Source organism: Crocodylus siamensis, chromosome 1, assembly GCF_052110815.1.
Source record: "Crocodylus siamensis isolate JL-2025a chromosome 1, ASM5211081v1, whole genome shotgun sequence".
Classification (NCBI taxonomy): domain Eukaryota; kingdom Metazoa; phylum Chordata; order Crocodylia; family Crocodylidae; genus Crocodylus; species Crocodylus siamensis.
The window spans coordinates 133,035,553-133,062,158 of record NC_143395.1 but is presented as its reverse complement, the minus strand read 5'-3'; the positions used below and the strand labels follow the sequence as shown (position 1 = coordinate 133,062,158).

Sequence of the window (26,606 nt, the reverse complement as noted above, 5' to 3'; positions counted from 1 at the left end):
TTTCAGGCCGTCCCTTCATCCCTACTCAGCACCTGAATTACACACAGTCCTTTGGGTCGTTAAGACGCCCCCTATTCTGTGCAGGCCACCTCTGCTCTCATGACCTCTTCCTAGGGCTACGCTACTGCCCCCTCTCTGGGGCCACACAACTGCCCACTCTCTCTGGGCCAAACAACTGCCCCCTCCCTGGCCCTCTTACCCACAATGTTGTGGGGGCTGGGTTTACTGAGGCACCCCTACCTGCCTTTCACTGGGGAGGTTAGAGGTCCTGGTATTTGAATGACACTGCCCTGCCACAGGCAGCCCCTCCAGGTCTCCCTAGCCCCAGCAGGGTGCAATTTTAGGTCATGCCCAGGACCAGGAGCCTCCTGCCATCCCCATAGCTCCTGCCCTTACCTCCAAGTTGTTCCAGGAGCAGTAACTCAGCTGGGTGATGTTACTTCCCCAGAAGCTGGCACCAAACTGCTGCCTCTGCCTGCCTGGCCTAAGTTTGAAAATGGCTGCCTTAATCAAGCACCTGCCGGCTGCCTGTTCCAGCCCTTAAAGTGGCATGCACCAAAGGTGCACTGCCACAACATGTTATTCTGCGATTAGATGGTTCAGAGAAGAAATTTGTATAAAGCTGTATGTTCTCAGGACACTTTTGGATTTGCATACCTTGGCATTTATCCCCTATGTCAGTTAGACTGACTAACCAACTGACAAAAATAAATGTTATTTTGTTTTTGTTTTCTTTTACTCACCGTGTAGAGCAAGGTAGAGACCAGTAATTAGTCTTGTTAGTCTAAAGTTAGGTAGAAGGCAGGGCAGGGTGGCACCTTACAAGCTAAGTTTACAGAGCCCAATTCAAGTAGCCTATAACCTACAAAATACCACTATGTAGTAGCTATGGGCAAATACTGACTAATCATTAAAATAATGACTGAAAGCCAAGAAATAGACAGATTCTACGGATATTAATTTGATCAATATTTCTTTGAAGAACCTAACAGCACATGAATTAATAAAAAATGATAGAATCTGGTCAACAAATATGCAGTTTAAGTTATGTTCTTTAGTTAACGCAAGTCCAGGAAATTGCACTTATTTCCAACATTAAGGCATAGTCACAAACGTTCAAAATCAGTATGTTACACTGAAGTGTATGGGGGACCTGAACTTCCCAGACATCTGCTGGGAGGAGCAGTCAGCCAAGTCTGATCGCTCACGTCGGTTCTTAGCCAGAGTGCAGGACCTCCATCTAACCCAGGAGGTGCACAGTCCCACCAGGGGAGACGCCTTGTTGGACCTGGTACTGGCCACGGGTGATGACCTGGTGAGGGGGCTGCAGGTGATGGGCCACCTGGGAGACAGTGATCATCGCTTGCTGGAATTCACCATCCAGCGTAAGGTGGCAAAGGGCTGCAGCAAGGCAACAGCCCTAGACTTTAGGAGGGCTGACTTCAAAAAGCTAAGGAGGATCGTTGGGGAAGCGCTGAGGACCCAGAGGGGAAGGGAATCAGATGTCGAAGGGGAGTGGTTGCTCCTTAAGGAGACGATCCTCCATGCCCAAAGGGAGGTAATCCCAACAAGGGTCAAAGGGAGCAGGAGGGCACATAAACCCCCATGGCTCACTAAGAGCATCCGGGAACGTCTCCTTGCTAAAAGGGAGGCATACACCCAATGGAGAGATGGGGTCATCACCAAGAAGGACTATGTTACAGTCGCCCGAGGATGTAGGGGGGCAGTCAGGAGGGCCAAGGCAGAGATGGAGATAGGACTAGCTTCCCAGATTGGGGACAATAAGAAGTCCTTCTTCAAATACATAGGGGGTAAAAAGAGGGTCCTGGGTAATGTGGGGCCCCTGCAGGACACGATGGGCAACTTAGTCATCACGCCAGATGACAAAGCTAACATATTTAACGATTTCTTTGCCTCTGTCTTCCTAAGTAGGGACCAGTTCAGCCACCTCCCTGCTGGGCCCCCCTCGGGCCCCGGGAGAAACATGCCTGGGCCAGGGGTTAGCGAGGAGTTAGTTAGGGTACTTCTGGAGAGGCTGGATGTGTTCAAGTCCGCTGGTCCGGACGATCTTCACCCTAGGGTTCTACAGGAACTGGCCGAGGTCATTGCGGGACCCCTGGCGCGGCTCTATGAGCACTCGTGGTGCTCTGGTGAGGTGCCGGAGGACTGGAAGAGGGCCAATGTGGTCCCTATCTTCAAAAAGGGAAAAAAAGAGGACCCGGGAAATTACAGGCCAGTTAGTCTTACCTCAATCCCGGGTAAGCTCTTTGAAAAAATTATCCTGGCACACATCCAGGAGGGCCTTGCGGGGGAATGCATGCTCAGGGGCAACCAACATGGGTTCATCAGTGGCAGGTCTTGTCAGACCAACCTGGTGGCCTTTTACGATCAGGTCACCAAATCATTAGACGCAGGGGTTGCTGTGGATGTAGTCTTTCTGGACTTCCGGAAGGCTTTCGACACTGTCTCTCACCCTGTCCTCATCAAAAAGCTGGGAGACTGTGGTGTCGATGCCCAAACGGTCAAATGGGTCGCCAACTGGTTAGAGGGCCGCACCCAGAGGGTGGTAGTGGATGGGTTCTTCTCGACCGGGAAGGACGTGGGCAGTGGGGTTCCGCAGGGCTCGGTCCTCGGGCCCGCACTGTTCAACATCTTCATCAGTGACTTGGATGAGGGGGTAGAAAGCACCCTGTTCAAGTTTGCTGATGACACTAAGATGTGGGGGGATGTGGGTGCACTAGAAGGGTGCAATAGGCTACAAGCTGACCTTGACAGGTTGCAACGGTGGGCGGATGAGAATAGGATGGGGTTTAACACTGATAAGTGCAAGGTGCTGCACATGGGGAGGAAGAACCGGCACCACACTTACAGGTTGGGGAACTCCCCTCTTGCCAGCACAGAGACGGAAAAGGATCTTGGAGTCGTCATTGACTCCACGATGAACATGGGCCGGCAGTGTGGGGAGGCAGTCAAGAAGGCCAACCGTACCCTGTCATGCATCCACAGATGCATCTCGAGCAGGTCCAGGGAGGTGATCCTCCCCCTCTATGCGGCACTGGTCAGGCCGCAGCTGGAGTACTGCGTCCAGTTCTGGGCGCCACACTTCAAGAGAGACGTGGACGATATGGAAAGAGTCCAGAGGAGGGCCACTCGTATGATCAGGGGTCAGCAGGGCAGGCCTTATGAGGAGAGGCTACGGGACCTGAACCTGTTTAGCCTCCACAAGAGAAGGTTAAGGGGGGACCTTGTGGCCTGCTACAAACTGGTCAGGGGGGATCAGCGGGTATTGGGGGAGTTCCCGTTCCCCCGTGCGCTGCCAGGAGTGACCAGGAATAACGGTCACAAGCTGGCGGAGGGTAAGTTTAGATTAGATATTAGGAGGCGCTACTTCACAGTCAGGGTGGCTAGGGCCTGGAACCAGCTTCCAGGGGAAGTGGTGCAGGCTCCTAGCCTGGGGATTTTTAAAAGGAAGTTAGATGAGCACCTTGCCGGGGTCATCTGACCCCGGTGCTCTTTCCTGCCAAGGCAGGGGGTCGGACTAGATGATCTACCTAGGTCCCTTCCGACTCTAGCTACTATGATACTATGAAGTCACTTCTAGCCCGTTACATTTCTAAGCTATGAAAATTTCAGAGAAGGAATGCTACTACTGTATCATATTTACTCAAATCTAAGAAACCTTCCCCATTAGATTCTGTATATGGAAAAATGATAAAATTTGTTATAATTTCCAGAGTAAAAGCCACAGCAGTTGTCTGCCCCCTCCCCCTGCTCCGTACTTGAATCTAAGACAAAGGGGCTTTCCCTCCACCCCCATGCTGACTGGGGGGGAGGGGGCAACCTCATCTAAGAATCAAGTAAATATAGTAAATAAGAGACACTTGCAAAAGCACACTAAATACATGCACTGATACTATTAAAGTGTTTAGATTACTGAAATACTGTCTAAAATGTAACTCATTAAAATCTGTAAAACCTTCAGATGTGGAGAAAAGCTATCCTGCGATTTATCATTTGTTCTTTAAGCTCTTAATGTTCTCATCCAAATCCATTTGTAGTTTTGCACAGGCAGAAAAATTGTTCTTGGCAAAAGCCAGTAAAACTTCTTTACAGGCAAGATTTAGAATACTAGATGTTTTTAAAGTAAAGTAACTGCATAGCTTCAACCTTAAAAACATGAAATAGGATAGAAAAGTTGAAACTATGCATCAATTTGCTTACCTGAAGATGTCGCCAACACCAGCTTTAAAGTAATGACTCATAACATTTTGCACAAAATCACTGAAGTTAAATATTTGATCAACTTTCATTTCTTTTCCATAATAAAGACTGTAATGCCAGTTATTTAATGCCATTACTACAGCTATAAATTCAAAGAACAATTGCATTTTTTGTAGTGGCTAATGTTCTTCAGCTAGGATATGTTGAAGAACCCAGTAAATGTAGAGAGAGACTTACTGTTGGGATAAATGGTTCATCTGAAGCACAGTGATAATTCTGCAACAGTGCTTGTAACTGTAGGGAATTCAACTTAAAGCAGGTACTGTTAATATGTGGAATGTCATCATGTGAGTACTTATCCATGGTTAGCAGTGTAGTAGCCTGAAAAAGGAATAGGGAAATTAAATTGTAATTTGAGAAGGAAATGGAAATTTAGCCCTTACATATTTCATAATTTATCTTGATCAACAGAGAAAAGTGAGAGAAAGTCATGCAGCAAGTAGCAGAATTGTTGTTAAAGAATAATGGCTGCCTGCAGATGTTAACGCCCCTCCCCCCCCCAAAAAACACCCCACGCTTTACCAGAAGCAGCAGCATGCTACTTTGACCTCGCTCTGCAGCATCTGCAGAGATTGGGTGCTTCAGCAGGGCTTTTTGACACTTTTACCTATAGTGGAGTCAATCGGCTATTAGATAAAAGCACCAAAAGTGCCCCACTAAAGCACCTGATCTATAAAAGCACTGGGCAAACTGGGTCCAACTAAAATGCTGCCTCTTCTGGGCATGCACTGGGAGCATACAGAACTTCAAGTACTGGTTTTTATTATTTTTTTAAAGTCTGCAAGCAGCCACTATGGTTATCAAGACCAATACAGTGGCTCAATATGGGTATCAAAGGAATACTATGCGAGGAAGACTTAATTTTTCAACTACTTGTCTATACGTTCAACGAAGATATACTTGACATTTTAGGCAGAAACAGAGTTATTTCTCTTGGCAAAAGCACATCAAGATATTATCATATTTTTTCAATAACTGGTGCGGTAATAGATCAGAAAGTTTTATCTCTATATACTGATCCAGTATTTCAGAAGAGATTTACATTATTATAGTGCCCAATATGCTGTGTTCGGGGGGGGGGTGCTAACTAGGAGTATGTCTCTCAGAGGCAAGCATCAGAATGCTTACCTGCACTATCCTGCTTAGGTGACAATCAGCAGCCAGTTCTAGGCCCTGCTTTTCCGCCCAGGCCTCAATATGGCCCAACTGCTGGCGAATGATGGCTCCCCAGTAATGCGAGCACAATCCTGAATCTGGATCAGTAACAAGTCTATTAAAAAGCCACATGTTGATAAAATGAAACAGCTGAGAGAAGAGTTGTATAGTTAGCGCAGCATTCACTCTACATCGTCGCAACAGGGACATAGCTCCAGTTAACGTATGCAAGACATCATCTACAGAGACAAAGCACAAAATGAATTACATTTACATAATGAAGTATGCAATTAGTGTTCATGCTTTAAACAACTGTAGGCTGAGACATCTAACCTGATTTAACTGATATTAGAGTACTACTGCGTGAATCATGAAAGTCCTAGTACTGTTCATGTTTATTCTGCAGAACGAACCAGTGAGTAGGCATCATGCCTTAGAGTTCAGGACCAGTTTAATAACCAAAAGCTTCATTTAAATAGGATATTTTAAAAGTAAAAAATTGAATCTATACACAAAAGTTGCAGCATGCAGGTTTACTAACCAATTAACTATACTTTGGAGATGCAGACCACGTTTTTCCTTTGTATACATGTATTTTGTGTTCTAAAATTTTAATTCATATAAAAGTAAGAATCCTTAAGTTAGAGACCCATGGCATACCTTATACTTTAAATTATCCATACTATTGGTAAGTAGTAAGCATACTAGCAGAAAAAAGACAGTTCAATCATTTGATTCCCTCCTTCTCACAGAACATAATCAAAGACAACAGGCTATTATATTGATATTATATATCAATGTATAAAGCTGTTATAAACTGTTTTATACATCCATATTATTATCCCCTTTTACCAACTACTTTTCTGAAACTCTGCATAATAGACACTCCACACTCTCCTTCTGCTAATTAATTTAAGCAGATAACCAAAATATTCTCCTTGGAAACTGCTTAATAGGTAAGTTTAATATTTGTAGAACACAACTGCAGAGGAAAAAACACTGTCACTGACGCTCAAGCCTTATTTGAGGACTTAAAGGCATTACTATAAATTTTCATTTAACAAATAAGTAATGTTACTTGCATCTTCACTTGGAAAATTGTGTTGTACTTTCAAGTAGCTAAAAAGGTAACTATAAATGTGCCATCATCACTAGAAACGATTGTGTATGGCTGACTGCTTAGTGTAGGCTTATTGTTACCTACTAAATTTTGCATGAATGTGAATCTCACAAACTAAGGTTGTCAGTTGAGATCACATTATATTTTTAATAAAATCAGCACTATTGTTTGCATATAATACTGAAAAGACAGTGACTTTTTTGCGTATAATTTTAGGATAACTTGTCAGCTAAAGGTTATAAAAAAGATTAAAGCTTTTAAATATATAAAAAAGATGGCTTTCACATTGGAACAAGCTTTTATATTTATTAAACAGAACCCTTTCCTTAGGTCCTCAGTTTTCTTCATATTTACTGTTCTGTAAAAGATGTCCTTTTTTAATTAATAGCTTTCTCCTGCATAGCCCATTTTCCTTTTCCTGCTATATCCAACAATTTGATCATAATGCTACATTTCTCCCTAATCAGAGGATCCTGCTGGAGCCTGGCCACGCCCCCCTCAGCTCAGCTATGTGCAAGGGAAGGGACAGTCGCTTTAGCATCCCCCGGCTTCTAGCCTGAGCCACTGCAGGCATGTGTCTGCATTTCTGGGATGTCTGTCTGGTTACAAAACTGATTTAGCCTAGCCAGGTTAGACTAACCTGCAAAGACTGATCAATTCCAGCTGAGGCTTTTTGAATACTGTTCCTAGCCAGAAAGATATAACAAATTTATAGTAACTTCTATATCAGTTCTTCCCAAGTCATTGGGTTTATGCAAGTTTCTCTCTATTTTAAAAGAATATTTTCCTTCCATTTAAAGCCTACTCTATTATCTAGATAGAGTATATTCACACATAACTCTTAGGCATTAGTGACAGTAACTAAATCTTACATCAACAACAAAAAAAGACATTTAATTAATCCATTACAAGGTGTACAGAGCCTGATTTAGTGGAAAGAAAAAAAGGATTCTAACCTATTTTAGGCCTTTGAGGATTATTTTCATCATCAAGGAATGCAGGCATGTAGTTGTTAAGCTCTGACTGAAGACAGTGAACCAGGTATCTGAAAACATCCACAATTTTGCAATTCCGTAAATGTTAACCATATGTATTATTCTGTACACTTTCAAAGTCTAAAAGATCTTGATATACCATTATAGGATTCCTAAAATCACAAAACTTAAGCTTACAGCTATACCAGAAACAAATGACATTTTTTTTCAAAGGATTCAGTCTGACCAATAATCCTACATCTTCTCTAGAAACCTTGCAAAAAAAGGAATCAGCTCAGCAAGCATGTAGAAAATGCGTTGGTCATCTTAAAACAAAACTTTTACATAGTCCCATATGTAATATAATAAATTAGGAGCCTAAAGAAAGGTTTCCAAGTCTTAAACAACCTTTTAAGACCTATAAAAAACTCTTTGAGAAAAAAATGGAGAGACTGAAATAACAACCCAGAACTTGAAACAGTTAGCTTAACTTCATGGAACATAACAGGAGCTATATGGAATTATTTAAAAATCAAACAAACAGAAATTAGGGTTTCAATGCCTTCATTTTACAGTAATGGAAAAGTAAAGTCTACAGTATTACGGCACTGCTATCTCAAAATAATAGCCCAATTAAAATAGATGAGTGCATCATACAACAATCAAGCTCCTGAACCATTTATTGGTGGAAAAGGAATCAATGGTTAGGGTTATAATAAGGGACCTAACTAAATCATAGTGAAAATTTGAAGCACAGCAACACCTTTAATTTCACTCTTTTCACCACACCCCTCACCCCCGCCCTCCTGTTTACACCCCTCCTGCTAAGTGGCCAAAAGGCAAAAACTACAGCATAACGGCCACTCAGCGGGCAGGGGGGAAGAAGAGGGTAAAAGGGCGAGATTAAAGGTACCAATGCACCACAAACTTCCACCAGGAATTAGGTAGGTTCTTAGTTATAATGAAACCGTAATATAGTGTAATATCTTGGGGTAAGGATGCACACTTCTTTCCTAGTTTTGAAAACCCAGTCTATTCCTAAACAAAGAAACTGCATGGACCTGCCTAGCTTTGAATATGTTATTAATGTTGACAGAAAACGGAGGTTTGTACAGTTAAGGTGGAAAATTTTTCCCCTGTCCAAAAGGTGTATCTTTGCAACTTCCATTTATGCCAATTACACAGTAGCAAGAAATGTTCATGTTTCCTTCCTAAAGTGCTTTGTTATGGTCCTGTTGCTAAGTGTTTGGCTATTTTCTCTTTGAGGCAAATTGCCAGTACTACAATCTAAGAAGCATTTCCTTATCTTAACCTCAAAGATGCAACTTTGTTCAAAAACAATTAGATCACTTATTTCTGTTGAAATCTGTACTAACTACAACATGTATCACATCTTAATTTGAGGAAGTTTTCCTTCAAAGTACTTCCATGCACACCTTATTCAAACAGAATGCCCAGAGAGAAAGGATGCACCTTTTGAATTCTTATGCCCAAATGATCTGGACAACAGAACTCATTTTTTTCATACACGAGCGCTTGCTCTTACTGAACCCCCTACAACTTTAGACACCACTCAAAATTATATTTTATGCATAAATTGTTGATTAATAACCCCATTATACATGAATCATAGCATTTGCATCAAAGATGTTCTAAACAGCTCCAAAAACACTCTTAGGTTACAGATAAAACAAATGCATACAGAACATCTGACTAATCACTACACACAATTATATATATTTAACAAATATATCCAGGATATACAAGCTGATTTAAACAAGTATATCAAGGAGCCAATCACACCCAGAAGGTAAGATCCCTGAATGTGCTGAACAAGGAACAGGAATAATGCATTGGTGAGGCCTCACCTGGAGTAATGCATCCAATTTTGGGAACCACACCTTAAGAAATACATGGACAGGGGAGAGCACCAAAATTTTAGAAGCCTGGAAAGCTTGATTTAAGAGGAAAGTCTGAAAGAACTAAGGTAATTTTGTCTGGCAAATGGAACAGTGTGTGAGGGGTGGGGGGAGGGGAGTGTTGGTAACAGTTCAAATAGCTGAAGGGTGATTATAGAAAAAGCTAGATATAGGCTTTTCTCTGCTGCTGCAGGTGTAGAAGCAATGGCCTCAGACTAGCAGCAGAGCAGGTTTAGGTTGGAAATTAGAAGGAACTTTTGGACTACGAGGGGTATATAAAGCATTGAAACAGGCATGCTAGAGAAGTTGTAGAATCTCCATCCCTGGATCTTTTGAGAAGCAGGTTGGCCAGATACTTTTCAGGGACTGTTTACCCAGAAATGATCCTGCCATGATGGACCTAATGCCCTGGTGTGGTGCCTTCTAGTCCTGCTTTCCTGTGATCCTATGAAAAATTGATGCAGAGCAAAATCTTAGCAGAGTCCAAAGGATCCTTAATGATGTGACTAGCCAAAGCAATGGAAATCTCATCCACTCATAGGATATGGGGCCCATTTTACAAAATGTAACAAAAATGTGTAGCACTTTTCAGGAATGTCGAAATAATGCTTAGTATTTGAGTATGGGAAATTTATAAAAGATACATAAGTTCAGTGCCCTTACTTGAAAGCCATTTGAACCAAATGTGCCAAAACATCTTGTGCATCTAAAGTAATTCGGCTGAGATCTCGGTCTTGCTTTATAAAATTGAGCAGCTCAGATGCATTTGCCATCCAGAAGGCAAGTGCCCCAGCAATATTCTTTTGCTTCTGTAGGTAAAGAAAAGAAGCAAACAATACATAGAAGTACCTTTTTGATCAGATATTTCAGTTTAAAAAGGCTCCACAGATAGACCAGTACCTTTCCCATTTCACCAAACGTACCTCAGATACCAGATATTCGCAAAATGTTTTGGTGTATAGAATAGTGCAACTATGCAAACTGATACGTTAAGTTTTTTTAATATTTAAAAGTATGTACAGATTCCGTCCCAACTGGCATTAGTTGAAAGAGAAAAAATGGCATTAGCGTCTAGTTATGCAGTGCCAAAAGCTCAGCTGTATGCATTATCTGGTAATCTGCGTGTGCACAAGCACATATTTACTATGACCCACTGCCACCCTGATACTGCTAGTCACTGGCTTTGACACCAGGCACCTCAGTATCAAAGTACTGATCTATCTCACCAGCTCCCGACCACAAATGCTAGGCCAGGCAACCTCAGATGAGATCCAAAGAATAGGAACCGCAAACAAAAGAAAAAAATAAAAGGGAAGAAAAAGAACTTTGGTCATTTCATATCCACATTGAAGTGCGTTAAGCAGAAATTATGGAATGCCGATAAAAGTTGCACAGTCAAAAAAGGATTTTAGTACTGCATGTTCCAGTTGCTGAATGAGTGTTATGAACTGTTCAGTCCCGCTGTTTGAGTATTGTTTTTTGACATGGAAGCAGCATGAGAAACTGAGCTAAGCCAACATAGCTAGGATCAGTTCCCAGCAGGATGTCCTACCTGATCAACCTGGTCTACCTCCTGGAGAAAAACGGACGAAGGAAATCAAACAGAATAGAAGAAAGAAACTTGTGAACAATCATGGTAGGTTTAGAAATCAAACACTAATATGAAGGTACAAACACATATGTGCACTGTTACACCTAAATGAATTTTATCAGAGGCTGCAATACAATTGAGACAACTTAAAAAAAAGGAACATTTTAGGTGAACCCAGTAGCATGACGACAAGGAACTGAATCGCCTTGTTAATGGGTAATAATTAATTCAAGGAATGCCCTCAAATATTTAACATCACAGGCTGTTGGCTAATCCAGAGTCAGTGTACCACAGGAATCCTGCAGGGCATACTCCAAGCCATTCTGGAGCTGCATACACTGTAAGGCAGCATGAATACTAATTTGAGAGCCTTACTTGCCCATACTACCGCAACAAAGACCATGTACAAACACAAACAGGGACAAAAGGAAAATTAAAAAATAAAATATAAAATACAAGGCCAAGACAAATTTATACATAGCTTTTGATTGAAAACACAATGAAAACAAGTTAAATACTACACACAACTTGACTGCAACATACAAACTACACTAAGAGTGAAAAAGCAAAAGGTAAAATGTAGAAGTGTCTAATATCTAGTAATATGACTTATCAATTAAGAGCAGACTCTAGCTTCCTTATTTTCTATTTGTACTCAGAACGCTCAAATGTGAGACGTCATCTGACACCGCTAGTTCTAACTCTTCATTTAAAAGTTCCACTGGAAACCAACTCTCCTCTAAGTACCCTGAATTGACTTAAGACCATAATTATTGGCTACAACGGTAATATTCCCTCTAAAAGTAGAGGCCAGAAAACTTTGAGGGACAGCAAAACTGCAGAGTTTAAAAATCAAACAACTATAAAACCAAATTTCCATACAAGAAATAAAGTATACTGGTATAATGCTATTCCACTATTTTATTTCATTAACTAACTTTTCTACCACATGGAAGCCTAATCTTCTGTACTATTTATATTCACTAACACAAAAGCTGAAAATATTTCACATAATTTAATTTGAGAGAGCAGTTTTTAGGCATTTTATTAGAAGTATTAAATCTCCTTATAAACCTGACAGATAAAAACCAAAATAGACAATCTCCCCTTCTTTCTGGAGATAGAATCTTACATGTTCTCTTCTACCTTGTCCACCTGCTCCATGTCACTAGCTTGTTTAGATCTCTTGACACTGTGCTCATCATCTATCTTTTTCCTCCTTGATGTCTCCCTTTGTCTTCCTTTCTCCAATATGCTAGCCTTGCCTATCCTAAAAATCCCCCTCTTGATCCTCAAATAAGTCTCCAGCTACCATCTCTTCTCCCTGATCACCAAATAGGATGTCTACAATCACTATTTGGTGTTATCCTGCAGCTCATCTTGCCTTGCCTCAAAAATCAACTTCCTCTTTTGCATTACCTCAAGTGGCTTTCAGAATTTAAGTGACCTTCTGTCAAAAGCTCATCCATCACTAGCATATGCCAGTCTTGCCCCCCTCCTTTACCTATCATTACCTATCAACTGCCAGTAATGAAAGCTGGTTTACCACAATCACATTTTTCTCATGCTGACCAGTGATATTCAATCAGCTAATTCTGCCCATCTGTTTGTTTTTCAAATTGACCTGTTTTCTGAAATTTTTGCACAGATTTCAAAATTTTGAACCAGGAATTGTCTCTTTGTTGTATGTTTGTACAGTGCCTAGCACAATGGGCCCTGGCCCCAAGGACTTACTCTAATAGGCATAAATAATACATTTAAGTAGAAAATGAACATGAACTTTGGCTTTTTTTATTTTTAACTAATCTGAAAGAAAGTGTATGCAAACATATTTTATATAATATAAAGAAGCATTTTAACAATTCTGCCTAGAAAACATCTGCAATAAGATAGAGCAAACAGTAATAATAGATTAAATATATCATAACTTTATTTTTCAGGATATTTGTTAAATAATGCAACAGAAGCATATTTTAACAAGAGCTAAGAAGTACCTGGCATTCCCTTTTAAAGTTCATAGTCAATACTACAACTTGACCCTATTTTCACTGTACAACCACAACTCCCGTATGTTTAAAGCAAGCAGGACTTGGCTTTATGTTAGTATATACTAACTTATCTTGACCTTAAACTTTCCTCCCTCTATACATGACTGACATGTATATCAACTTGGATCAGAAAAAAAATTAACCTGAACACTACCGTAGGTTTCCATTAGATGCACAGAATCAAAAAAGTGGCGGGAAAAAACCACATTTTAAAAAATGGTTTTCTAGACAATTCACTGGTCAACGTAAATGCCTGTTTTATTAGGCCTTATTTAAAATGCAACTGCAGTTTACATCAGAATTTCTCATAGAAAAGTAGTAATTCATAAAAATAAATTTGTGCTATGGGAATAGTGGATCAGTCATGATGCAAGATATAGAAATAAACCTTCTTTTCCTAACACAGGTCATCAGCAAGCCTGCAATTTTTTTCCCTCCAGGAGAAAAATAGCTTACTCTCTCACATCATATTTCTCATTTGCAAGGAAAATATTTCACCAATATAAATGCAAATAACAAGCTGATATTTGACAATATTCTAAGTGAAAAGCTAAAAAAATCCTAAATTGAAATTACAATCTTCAAGATATAAATTACTGACAAATTTTCTTTGCAAATGTTACTTTTTTTGTCTTTGCAGATTGAAACTCACCTGGATAACTCCTTCCATCATGCTCACCATCTTGTTGACTATTGCAATGACTTTGTGAGTACGCTCAGTAGGAGTGATGTCAGGTCTGTACTGGCTTGACAATACATACCGACAAGTCATGTACAAAACGTAAGTAGGAGATAGTTTAAAATGAACTGTTGAACTATTGGTATAATTTATAATGGCAGATAAGAAGGCATCTTCAGCTGTGGAAACAAATGACACACCAAAAAATCATCCCGCAATAAAAAGAAAAATGAAAAACAGCTTCATAATACAATGAAACAAGGATTATGGAGGGGGGGAAAGAAAGAGGGCATTGTATGCTCTTTTATTCAGCTAATATGCTGCTAATTGTCTCATTTATACATTGCAGCTACTGAAATGTCACAATACGGCATTTGGATATAAAACAAGATATGGACAATATTATCTCTCATTTATTTATATGTTGCCTGCCCTAGAAACAGGTGGGTTTTTTTTAAAAAACAAAAACAAAAACAAGATTTCACTTTTCTACCCTACCCCCTCCAAAAGCCATTGTTAAAACCCATTTAGATTCAGCTGAAAGTTTCCCTGCACAAACTCTCCTATTCAGTTTTCAAATATTGAGGCTTCACACAATACAATTGGTTAGCTAAGAAACACATGATGAGTCTTAACCAAGAGAGTCTACAAGCTATAGCAGAACAATGAAGTCCAAGGTTATCCAAATTTAAGTTTTACATGATAATCTTTATGGGCACTTTAAATGCATTGGGCTTTTGACAGAAGTCTAATATAATATTCGACACATGAAGAATTCATATGGGATGGACGCTAACTACATTTGGCATTCTTTGTCTCCAAATACCCAGTTAGAGGCATAGTTGCTAATGGTGCAAAAGACCGCATCCATCCCATATAAATTCTTCATGTGTCGAATATTATATTAGACTTTTGTCAAAAGCCCAATGCATTTAAAGTGCCTATCCCTAGTACCTTAACCATTTTCTTTCCCCCACCCCCACCAGCCATATTGGGAAAATAAACATTGATTTTCATTTTCAACCTGCCCTCTGACTTTAAGAAAAGCATTAGTTTACTTTAAATATAATATTTAATATAATTTTATTGCAAATAGTAGTTAAATCTTTATAAAATACTTACAACTTTCCCTAAATTCGATGCTTGCAGGTAATACGAGTTCTGGCCCATGCGTGTCCTGAGATCTAAAGGAAGAGGGAGAATATTGGAAGAAACAATTCACATAGGTAAAGTTCATTCCACTGTCAAATGATACAGATTTCTCCAAGGGTTTTATTTTTGAACCTGTACACAGCATTTTCCCCACAAAATATATACTTTGATTTTACTCAATTTTGTTTGCTCCACCTCTCTTTTAGATTCATTCCCAAGTATGCTTGCCTACAACACAAGAGCACAGTGCAAACCTGAACTGTGGTGTCTGCATTATTAATGAATGCCCTTCTTTGCACTGTATGCTATACTGATCAAGTCAGCCTGCCACCTGCCATTGATGTGACTCAAATTTCACAATAAAACAATCTATTTAAGAATGCATAAAGGATAAGTTAATTAAACTTCAGCTTACAAGGATTGCCTCATTGTAAACATGTACTATACTAGTTATTATAGAAAAACGCTTGCAGGAAGCAATTTAGGACTCCAATTCCTTTCCCTCCCTAGGAGAGATGAAGTATATGCTCTTTACATTTCATCTAACTTTTAAGTTTCAGTGATAGTAGCTGGCATTATGTGGTTTTATCCAGTGATTAATCTTATGTCTAGTTGACAATTATATCGGCTTTACTGGCTGCCAGTACTACAAACTTAACCCGGGACCTGAAAAAGTCAAACCAAATTAGAATTCAGGAGAAAATTTCTGCTCATATCAGTGCTGGCTCTGCAGAACTAGCAAATAGAAGCAGCAAAAGCTTATGTTGCCATCAGAGCACACAGATGGCAAGCTGCATACATCTGAGCAGACATATGCAGATGATGGTGACATTTTTATATAGCCGCTTTTCAGAGTAAAAGCTTCTAGCCTGTTGACTTCACAGAAGATGGTCATTGACGAAAGATCTAAAATTAAATTCACTAGCTACACCTTGGTTTGAGAAAATATGAAAGTATTCTTCCACTTTAATTTATTAAATTTTCTGTCACGAACATCATGATTACAGATAAAAGGAACAGACTTGTAAAGTGTAGTCAATCAGTAAGCACTAAAATCCTTTTGCTACAATTACATTTCAACCTCAATGTATCACGCTAGCAAACGCTTAATATTTTTTAAGTTACAGTAAGCTTTTCCATTATTTACAATCTATTGAAACACTAATGTGAAAAAAAATGACCACCTTCCACACAGTCACAAGGGGTATACATTTTAACTCTGGTGACTGAACTACATTTTCAGTAGTTTTATGCTAGTACCTATTAATGCAAGTCTAAAGCTGTATTAAGAGCCCTCACACAAGATCTTGTGCATTCATAATATTTGTGAAGCAAAGGCTTCCACACTAGAGACATGGCATTAATATAAAAAAATTTGCAATTCCAAATGAAAAGAGGTAAACATTCAGGGATTCTGTTCATTTTTTTTTTATTTTGTTGAGGCTTCTTGCCTTGAAGGAAGACTTAGGTGCTGGCGATCCTGTCACTCCAGCCAAAAAAAACTGTCAGAGACTGTGTGGTGCCAGGTGTCCCCAAACCAGGAAGAAAACAGCAGTAAGAGGTACAGGGGAAATGTATGAATGGCCCTATAAGAACTAGAATTCCAGTATCCAGTGATAAAAATCTAAGTTATAATAATGAATAAAGTGGCTTATCAATCTCTAAATACTGATTTTCTTAAAAGAGGAGTAGTAGTCTTAAAAATATTAAGTGTGGATAGAAGGAACTAGTCAAAAAAGGGACTACTTAAGGTATATTAAGCTATCTGTAAATTTATAAACAGTAATTTTCTTTTGAGCCAGATGTAGCAAGTTAGTTTCTGCAGAGGTAGGATGAGCACATCAAAAAAAAAGTTACTTCAACTAAGGTGCCCTTTTAAGGTTCTCACAATAATTTAGTTTGACAATGACAATTCTAAGCTATTTTGCTGCCGGTTGCATTTCAAGCTTTTATCATGTCTTGTACCATATCCTTTATAAAAGTCTACTTTTCACATTGCTCAACAGCTAGATTTTCACAATAAGCCAGAACAGTCTGCATGTCTAGTCAATGTGGCCATTAAATATTGATTAGATGTTGCATCCTCTAAAAGGAACGTGTAATATTAGACTTTAAAATGGCATTTAACACCAATGCATTCTGCTTATATTTATGTACTTCCACAAGTTAAGATGCACACAGATTGCATAAGAAAATGAATCTATAAAAAGATAAAACAATGCTGTCATACCAACCTGCCAATTATACAAGCGAAATATTGTGTGAGGTAGATGAATTTAGGACCTTAAAAAGGAAGAGAGTCAGCACTCCAATAACCTTGCAAATATACTATGCCAAGACGACCTCCTTTCAGCATGCCCAATACAGATGGGAAGTATACAAAAATTATTCTCTCTTCCTAATGCTACTACAACTGGTTTCATAGATGTTAAGGACTGGAAGGGCATGGGGGCTTGTAAGGCTTCGTGTAGATGTTGCCAAAGTATTCTGAAGTTGTCATCCTGTACTGATCTAGACAGTAAACCCATCAGTACTGAATAACATTATTATTGAGGTGATCCCTTCATGCTTCAGTACTCTACATGTAGAACAGGGATAATAGTAGTTTAATAATTCCCGAGAGAGCTGTGAAAACACTTAACATTTGGAGGTATGAAAATCAGATACAAAAGTGATAAGCATCACAGAAAAGCATGAGGAGACCTTCATACTCAGTTTGGTTGGTGTACAGTAAGTGAGACAAGGGACCACGCAGTGAAAAATAAAAGTGAAAATAAATACTGAACTGCTGTTTCACTTCAAAGTCCTGTCCATGCTGTGAACTGAATATGGAAAAAGTAGCATGATCACAGAATCAATGACTGTATTATAAGACATGCGAACAAGGGTAATTAATTTTTGTTTTTATATCTTCAACTATATCTGTCTACATATCAGATCTGTTATTTATTTGTGAATGCTAAGAGAACTCTTACTTTTTGTCACCAATATGTTGACATTAATATTTTGTATCCCTACAGAATATGCCTTGGTAGATATGGAGCTCCAATAAACTGTGATGCTTATTATATAGCTCCATATCTACCAAGGCATATTCTGTAGGGATGCAAAAAATTAATGTCAACATATTGGCAATGAAAAGCAAGAGCTTTCAGCATTCATAACTAAATCACAAATCTAAGAATAATTTAGATACCTAAACCTAAAAACATTTATTACACAAGAGTTACAAAAAAGAAAAAAACAAGTAGCAATAATACTTGTATGTGATCTAATCACAAGATATAGTTGTTCTAAACTAAATATACCCAAGTCTTAATATACATACAAACCTATACAGGTTCCTATGCATTTCCTGCCCTGCAAGTTAATTTTATGAAGTAAAGAGCCATCTGCTGGAAGAAAAAGATCTACTCTATCCTTTTCCTTTATTTATGTACACACAGCCATGGATTCAGAAAAATTAATACAAGCCACATACCCATTCAACTGAAGTTTATAGCTAGATACATTCAAGTCCACAACCATTTATAACTGCATTTCCTCAGAGACAACATTTGGCTTGGAGAGAAAACAATTCTCTTGTATACTTGTTTTCTGCTATGCAGTAATAAAGTCGCATCACATTTCTTTAGCACCCCCGTAATCTTTGCAAACCTTCCACTCCGAGAAATAAACTTCTGACCAGTTTCCTTAACCCACAGGTACTCATTAACAAATATGTTAACAACAGGGAAATGTCTATATCATAACTTTAAAAACCTCCAAAAAGCTATGACTCGCTATGATATCAACTACTGAAGCTTAAATTACTATAAGCACCAAGTGAAGAGATGACATACAATACCATTAAATCTATCAATCTGGCAAATGCAAAAAACAAATACATTTTTTCAGGCTGGACATAAGGAAGAACTTCTTTACTGTCCGAGCCTCCAAGGTCTGGAACAGCCTGCCATTGGAGGTGGTTCAAGCACCTAATCTGAACGCCCTCAAGAGAAATCTGGATGTTTATCTTACTGAGATCCTCTGACCAGAGCTGACTTCCAGCCCCTGGGGCAGGGGGCTGGACTCTATCTTCTGAGGTCCCTTCCAGCCCTAATGTCTATGAATCTATGAAATATAGAAACTCTTGGGTAAGAAAAGAGAATACAACAAGGGTGAGACTCAGTACCAAACATCTTAAACCCATACATCCACGACCTATAGGTCCTAATGGAAAAATCCCCAAAGCTCCCCTATGTCGGCAGGCTGACGGCTAGGTGGCACAACCCCTCACGGGGATGAACCCTGCTGTTTTTAGGGTGTTGAGGCAAGTGTAGCCCATCAGCTGGGCTGAGGTGCTGGGTCATGGAGACCCAGCATGTTGATTACTTTACCCCACAGCTCCAAGAGACCTGCAGAGGAAGACACTTGACACATCCTAGCCATGAAGACCCTGGGATCAGATGGAGGTTTCCTTTTCTTACGATCCAGTCCCCATGAGCTGGGACTTCTAAAAACTGCGTGCACAGCCCACTGCACAAGTGGTTTTCTGCAATCCCTAGCACATGGGGACCTGAAAGTCAGAGAACCTTTCCTAGATGACACAGCCCAGGCATACCAGCACCTTAAAAAAACTACATGTGCAACTCAGTTGCACATGAGGTTTTCTGACATCATGGTACATGGGGCTCTGGGACTGAGACAAACCATCAGGTAGGTCAGTTCCAGCCCCAGGATCACACCTGAGGTTGAACTGGCTCAAGTGCAGTCTTCATGCTAAGACTGATAATTAGTTGACTGCCAGTTCCAACTGCAGGGCTCCACTGGTCCATGCTGGGCTGCAGGCACTCAGCTTTCAACTTGCTGGTACAGTGGGATCCAACAATCATGACTGTGGCCCCCCCACATTGGCAAATAGTGATGATAGGACTGAGATCTGACCCCCAATCCCAAAATCATACCCCTGCCATGCACATACGGCATGGCAGGAGGTACAATTGTTGGGATTAGGAATCAGATCCCATCATACCATTAAATGAATGTGCGCTAGGGATATACAAAGACAAAATGCTGAAGAAATTGACTGCAATACATGGGCTCTTTGTCAAACTAGAAAAATAAGTCTTATTTAATCAAAAACCCCTAAAGTACCAAAACACTGTAGTTTTCTGAGGAAGAGAAATAGAAACTGACCCCATCTATATTATATACACACCTAGGCCTCATAATAACCATCAGGGAGCATCAGACTGGATATCTAAGCTTCTTTAAAAAGTCTGCTTTGAAGCCCCAGTAAAATCCTGCATTTGCAGTCCTGCAAACAAATACTTCCCGAGTACAAAACTTGACAATACTTACTACCTGGAGAGAAGAATTAAAGATGGTGCTTCTGCTAATCCATATCATAGAATCATATCCAAGACAGACAACCTCCAGTGCCACTTTAAAAATCAAAGCATCAAATGCTTTTCCCAGTGCAAAGCTCTACAGAATGAGAAATTAACCCTAACAAGAGGATAAAGCATTTTCTTTAATTCACTCCACCTGGACCTAAACTTTAACCCCTTTCTGATAGGAGAACCCCCAATCCATCCCAAAATGAAAGAAAGATGTTAGAGATGTTAAACAAGTACCTCACAACTTCTGAGATGGATATCACCTGCCTAAGACAGAACTTGAGCGATATTCAGGTTGTATTTTTTGTCCACTTACTATTGTCCACCATGATTTGACTAAAGATTAGTATAGAGGCTAATGGGGAGAGAGGTAATGTTACCTTGTTTCAAATAACACTTTTACTGGATTGTCAAATAGGTTTTTCACTTTTTCCGATTTCTTTAAAGAGCTAACTCTCTACAAAGTCAAGTGTCGTTGGCAGAGTCAAAGACAGTGGATAAGTTACGATGCAACAGAAATAATATACCTGGACATTTTCATCCTCCTACAAAGACCCTTGGGGAAGACAGACTTAGATTTTCTAAGTCTTTGGGAATGTTACTGTGAAATGTGTTAGCATTTCAGACCAAGTTCAAGCAGCTAGAAAAGCATCTCTCATTCTTCCTTTCCATCTCAATTATCATTGGGGAGCACTTGTAAGGACTTCTACCAAAAATGTTCCCTAGGAGGAGTCCAGACTCTTAGATAGATATATACAGCAAGGAACACAGCTGGAACCATATCATCTGTGGTCCAGGGGGTTACAGAGACCACCTGAAGCAGGAAAACATGGCATCTCCAATAAGTGATGCAGCAGCAGAGTGAGTCTGTTTGGAGGGTCTGGAAAATGATATTCTGAACTTGAAAAACAGTTCTATCCCGGTTCATTAAGACTTACCAAAGATTGAGCACCTAACTGTCTACAGCTACATCATAAAATCCATCCCTAAGTGCGTTTCTATGCAGATGCAACATATTTTGAGTCGTTTTACTAGACCGTCATAACAGTTTTTAGAAGCGAGGTAAGACTGAATAGACAGAAAAAGGTGACATTTTCTGCCCACAAAGCTTGCCAACTGAACTAAGAGGAATAATACCAAGCTTCAATTGTGTGCTTTTTTGTCCGTACACTCAGGCATGTAAACTTACACTTGACAAATGCAGAAGCCCAATCAAAGTATCAAGTAATTCCATACCTATGTTAACAACAAATTCCACCTGATGAACACTGAATGATTACAAAAAAATCAACATTGTTCTAAAAAATTATGGAAATTAGCAATTACCCTACTAACAACAAAATTATAGGAAACCAAGACATAAGATGCGTAAATACACAATTTCACCCTTTGATTAATCATATTTTACTTTCTTCTGAGAAGGGTCAAGGAATAGGAAGGGTAGTTCTCAAAGGAAAGATTTTTTACCCTGTGAAAAAATGAAGAACACCCTCACTATTTTACTGTGCTTGTGTGGAATCTCTGCTTCAGGTCTCCTAAAATAAGTCTATGTCCATCATTAAGAGTCACAGAAAATGAATTTCTTACCTCCCATCCTGTCTGCGGTACTCTTGTTGTTGCTCTATTCTGATCATTGGCTTCACCATGCCCCGTTCAGCTGTGCTGGATGCCGATGATGTTCTGTCACCATCCAGTCTGTTGGTGCTCTAATTTGAACACAACAGATGTTTAATATGCACACATCAGATCAGCCAAGACTTATACTCATCACTATAAAAAAGGCTTATTAATTCAGGAAAGGGATGAGGAATTGAAAGGAGGGAGTACAAAACAGAATACAGCAGGTGTTCACTCTACAATACAAGAGAACACTGGTCATTCAAAATATCACAACAGGCAAAGGCAGCTATCTGGTAATTTTCTGTCAGGAATTTTAAAGCCAACAACAGTAAACATAAATGTCCTAATACAGAGAGATTCCACAGTCCCTTGCTTAAAACATCTTTAATGCATATTAAAAGAAAAGCTAACCGTAAGACTGCCTTTCTACAAATGTTAGTACAGAAGTTAAATAAGCAATGCAAAGTTAAAACCAAGTTTTAAACAACCTGATTAAGGAAACTTCCCTTCAACTGGTCAGTGTTTATTATACTTTTGGCTTGCATTGTTTTTTCACTAACTGTTCAATAACCAGTCTCCCATACTAATAACCTATTTTCCTTTTTAAAAGGGGCTGGCAGAGGGGAAATATTAGTCTTCACTATAGATCAGCAACAGCAGAAAGTGGCACAAGTATTTCTTCCTTTTTGCCAGACCTCTTTAGTTTGCATCAAGGGCATCTTGCAGAAGACTTTACAATTTATTCTCTCTCAACTTATTTCATATTCTTATATCACTAAATAAAAAGCCAAGTACTGTACTGTACTGTGCTGAGTACAATCACTGTATAACCCTCACTGTATATACTGAAAAATATCATCAGTCTATTTATCCCTGTAGGAGCCCAAGAGTACTTCTCACTGTACTACAAAAATACCTTTAATATTATATTGGTATTTTTCTTTTTAAACAGGCATTTTCACAAATAACACTTAGGGGTGAAAGACTTGCTCTGGATTAAGGATTTCAATATTAAGTAATAACACTTCAGAAACAGATCTCAAAGCACTTTATAAAAGGTTAGCATCATTATCCCCAATATACAGATGGGAAAACTGGAGCTCAGCTAGTCAAATTTATTGTTAAAAAACATACCTCACACAGACTAACTCCTTCAAATTAAAATATGCTCAAATTTTCCTCACTCAAAATATGAAGATTGCTGTGAGTACCTCTAATATTCTAAAAATATTTAGAACACACTTAATGTACTAACTGCAGTGCTTTCATGCCTCAGTGATTTTACAGTATTGCTTTAGCTTAAGTCAGTATTTGGTGCATCTCAATTCATTTCACTCCTCACATTGTAAGAGAAAAGCATCCATGCAAGACACATACAAGTGTTACCACTGAAACGGTTACAGAAGAGGAGGTAGGAAAGAGACAATAGATTTTTTGTGATAACATGGTCATATGTCACAGACAAAAATTACTAACAGACTTGAAATATTTAACACTATTAGAGTTTTATACATGTCACTGCTGCTGAACCAATGACACTAGCTTTTCTTAGATTCTAAAATTGATAATAGTAATAAAACATGAAAGGAGATGCATTTTCAAGAGAATTATTACTTTTCAGATTGCTGAAATTACTCCGCTCATCTCACATTTTCTCTCAAGCATGTAATAATATCAGCGAGAAAAGCATTAACAGTTGTATCATTTTATTCTACTTCCTGGCTTCAGGAAAATTTAACTCCTAATGCAGTCTATTAACAGAACGGCATCACAGAAATGCATCAGAACAAAAAGCTTACCATCTCATAAAATGTTAATAACTATGTTTACAAAAGACAGCATGTTTGTTTAATGAGTAGTTGTGCACAACCGTTCTCTTTAAGTCTGTTGCCGTTAAAGCTTAAAAGCCCATTTAGAGTTTTAAAAATTGGCCAGTCATTCAAGTTTCACATAAAGATCTACACATTAAATATCTGATAGCAATCTCCTTGGGCTAAATATGGAATTATTCTTTATCATGTCCCCTAAACAGCAAAATATGCCCTTTGCCAATTAATCCATTTCTTCTAAAACTTGTGCTAATAGTCTAAACCTCTAAGCAGTTCAACCGTTTCCAGAAAGTACAGCTGTTTCCTAAAAATAATTTTCATCCCACTTATAGAATGAATGTATGCATGATACATTATTGTATGCAATGTGTGTATATACATATGTACATACGTGTCTCTTCATTATGTTATTGCTTATACATGCATGGACATATATACCGTTTACACTGACTTACCTCACTCCATTATATAGTTTGTAGGTAGATAGATAGCAATAATATATAATGGAATATTAATAAGAAAATAATAATATAAACAATACTATATAGCAAAGCAAAACATGTAACAAAACACTCAGCACACATACATACACATTTTGTAGCTGGGGAAAAATCTGAAAAACAGCTGCTCTTTTTTGGAAATAGACTGCTTAAAGGTTTAAAATACTAATCATACGGTTCTCATTTTTGACCTAACAAAATTATGAATCAAACTTGACTCAATTTATTCCATAGTTTCCCAGTTTGATACCTTGCTTGCTGGTAATGCTGTTCCACTGTGAACATCTCCCTCCAGATCAAAGGTTGTTTCCTGAACAACTCTAGAATTAAGACAAGAAAATGTCTAATAACATTTCAGAAGAGGTCAATTACCAGTATCCAGTGTAAACAAACACTGATTGCAACACAAACTCACTACAACTAAAGTTTCTCTGTTAAACCCCTTTTTCCTAAAAATCTGCATTTCAATTGCTATGTTCATAGCATTTTTTTTTTTATACATGAAGCAATATAATATTGATACAGACCATCTTCTTTTAAATATATCAAAGGATCAAAATGGGTAATTAAAAAGTAAAGTGAAAATCTTTTGCAAAATTCTGTATTTATTGCAGAAGTTTTAGTGTAAGGTTTTGGTCCAGTCTTCAGTAAGAAATGTCCTTTCACCATATCATTTAAGTCAGCTGGTGCAGCAAAACATTTGCCAAAGCAAATAATCTTCAAAACAATTTTATCCAGTTCAGATTGTAGTATTAATAGAGATATTGCAAGAGAGGTGACAGTCCCAAAGAACTGCTGTTGTACACCAATACTTTCACAGGTCCAGGAGGGGCCTAGACAGGCCCTGAAGCTTCCTGTCTGCTTCTCAGACTGGGGAACCTGGGGCAGGGGAGCAGGCTGTGGGGCTTTGTCTCACTACTCCCCTTCCTCCCAAACCAGTTCAGGAGAGGAGGAGAAGCAGCAGACACTGCTGCTCCTTACCTCTTCCCCATACCAAGAACTGCCAGGTTTGGGGAATGGACTGGGGGGGGCTTTGCCTTGCTGGTCCCTCCGCTGCACTTCAAGACCAGGAGCAAAAAGGAAGGCTGATCCTGGTCTGGGAAAGGTGCATAGAGTCTTTCCCACTGCTCCATTCCCCCCAGGGACTAGGAGGAATGAAACAGTGACTGGTCCCCATCCCTTTCCCAGACCGGGATCACCCCAGTCTCTTAAAAGGTGCAGAAAAGCAGGAGAGAGGGACTGACTGCAGGCTGAACACCTGAATGCTCCCTTTCTCCCAGTGAGCAGCATAGTAGCCTCTGAAATGCACTGATCTTCGACCAGCAGAAACAAACACCTACTTGTAGGCCTAGCTGTCTCTGGACCTTGCTGCTTTACATATACGAGCCTGTTATTTAACAAGCATGATTCTATTAGCTAACAGATGCACATACTCTACACTTTGTGATCTTGGAAAAATTAAATACAAGGTGTTTGTGTTACATCAAGAGCCAAGTTCACCACAACTGATTTTGGTTTTAAAAAAAAGCACAGAAAGGACAAAAGTCTTGTTTATCAGTTGCCTCTAGATCAACGGCTGAGAAGAATTAAAACTTAATTCATAAAAGAACATAACAGAAAACAACCTTCCATAATATTCTCCAACTTCTTAAATTCAGGTTTTAAATGTTTTAAGGGGTAGCCTGAATTTTTAACAAAAATCCAGAAAAAGGTGATGATAGAAAAAAATATACATCTAAAAGAATTATCCATTTGTTTACATCATCTCTCATTTTCTGTGCTCAACAATTTTCCTATAAACCATTTCACCATGGGTCATTTCTTACATAAAGAGTTTCAGTGACTACATTTCTACCCAGGTCATCATACCCTAAATTTTTCCCCTGGTCCCATAAGATTGGACAGAACAGCCAATACTCTATATTTTCCAAGCTGCACAGTCTTGGTCAAACTCATGTGGGCCTTGAGTAGTGTCATAACTATGGACCCATCTAATTTGCAATGGTTGCACCCCAATTTCACAGTAGCGATTTTGCAGGCAGAACCCCTCCCCTCCCACACCTCTGACTGGCCAAAGGGCCCCAGTGGTTCTGACCCTCACCACTGATGGGCAGCAGGGACTGCCTGTCATGTGGCCCCACCCCTCTGTTGATTGGTAAGGGCTGTCTGTCATAGTCCCACCCCTCACTGCCGACTGGAGAGGGGCAGGGCTGCATGAAAGGCAGCACTAGCAGCTAATCAGCAGTGAGGGGCAGGGAAGGCAGCCATATTGCTCACAGCCCTTCCAACCGGGTTGCCACAGCATGCTAAGTACTGCTAGCTCCTTCTGGGGAGAAGCATTTTATTTTCTATAAGTT

The 26,606-nt window shown here is 39.3% G+C and overlaps 1 protein-coding gene across 21 annotated transcripts in view; it reads right to left on the bottom strand.

Moving 5' to 3' along the window:
* Nucleotides 1–26,606, bottom strand: part of AFDN (afadin, adherens junction formation factor) — a 200,573-nt gene that overhangs the window by 59,994 nt on the left and 113,973 nt on the right. For 13 of the 21 annotated variants that reach the window (XM_090042962.1, XM_090042917.1, XM_090042999.1 and 10 more), the window contains exons 11-19: nt 24,500–24,569; nt 21,888–22,006; nt 14,890–14,951; nt 13,741–13,946; nt 11,002–11,022; nt 10,113–10,258; nt 7,513–7,601; nt 5,410–5,675; nt 4,459–4,602 (exon numbers count right to left, since the gene is read on the bottom strand). In XM_090042962.1, coding sequence (XP_089899088.1) covers nt 4,459–4,602; nt 5,410–5,675; nt 7,513–7,601; nt 10,113–10,258; nt 11,002–11,022; nt 13,741–13,946; nt 14,890–14,951; nt 21,888–22,006; nt 24,500–24,569 — 1,123 coding nt within the window. The remainder of the gene's footprint in view (nt 1–4,458; nt 4,603–5,409; nt 5,676–7,512; nt 7,602–10,112; nt 10,259–11,001; nt 11,023–13,740; nt 13,947–14,889; nt 14,952–21,887; nt 22,007–24,499; nt 24,570–26,606) is intronic. The other 8 variants (XM_090042953.1, XM_090042970.1, XM_090042980.1 and 5 more) reach the window with 1 other exon arrangement.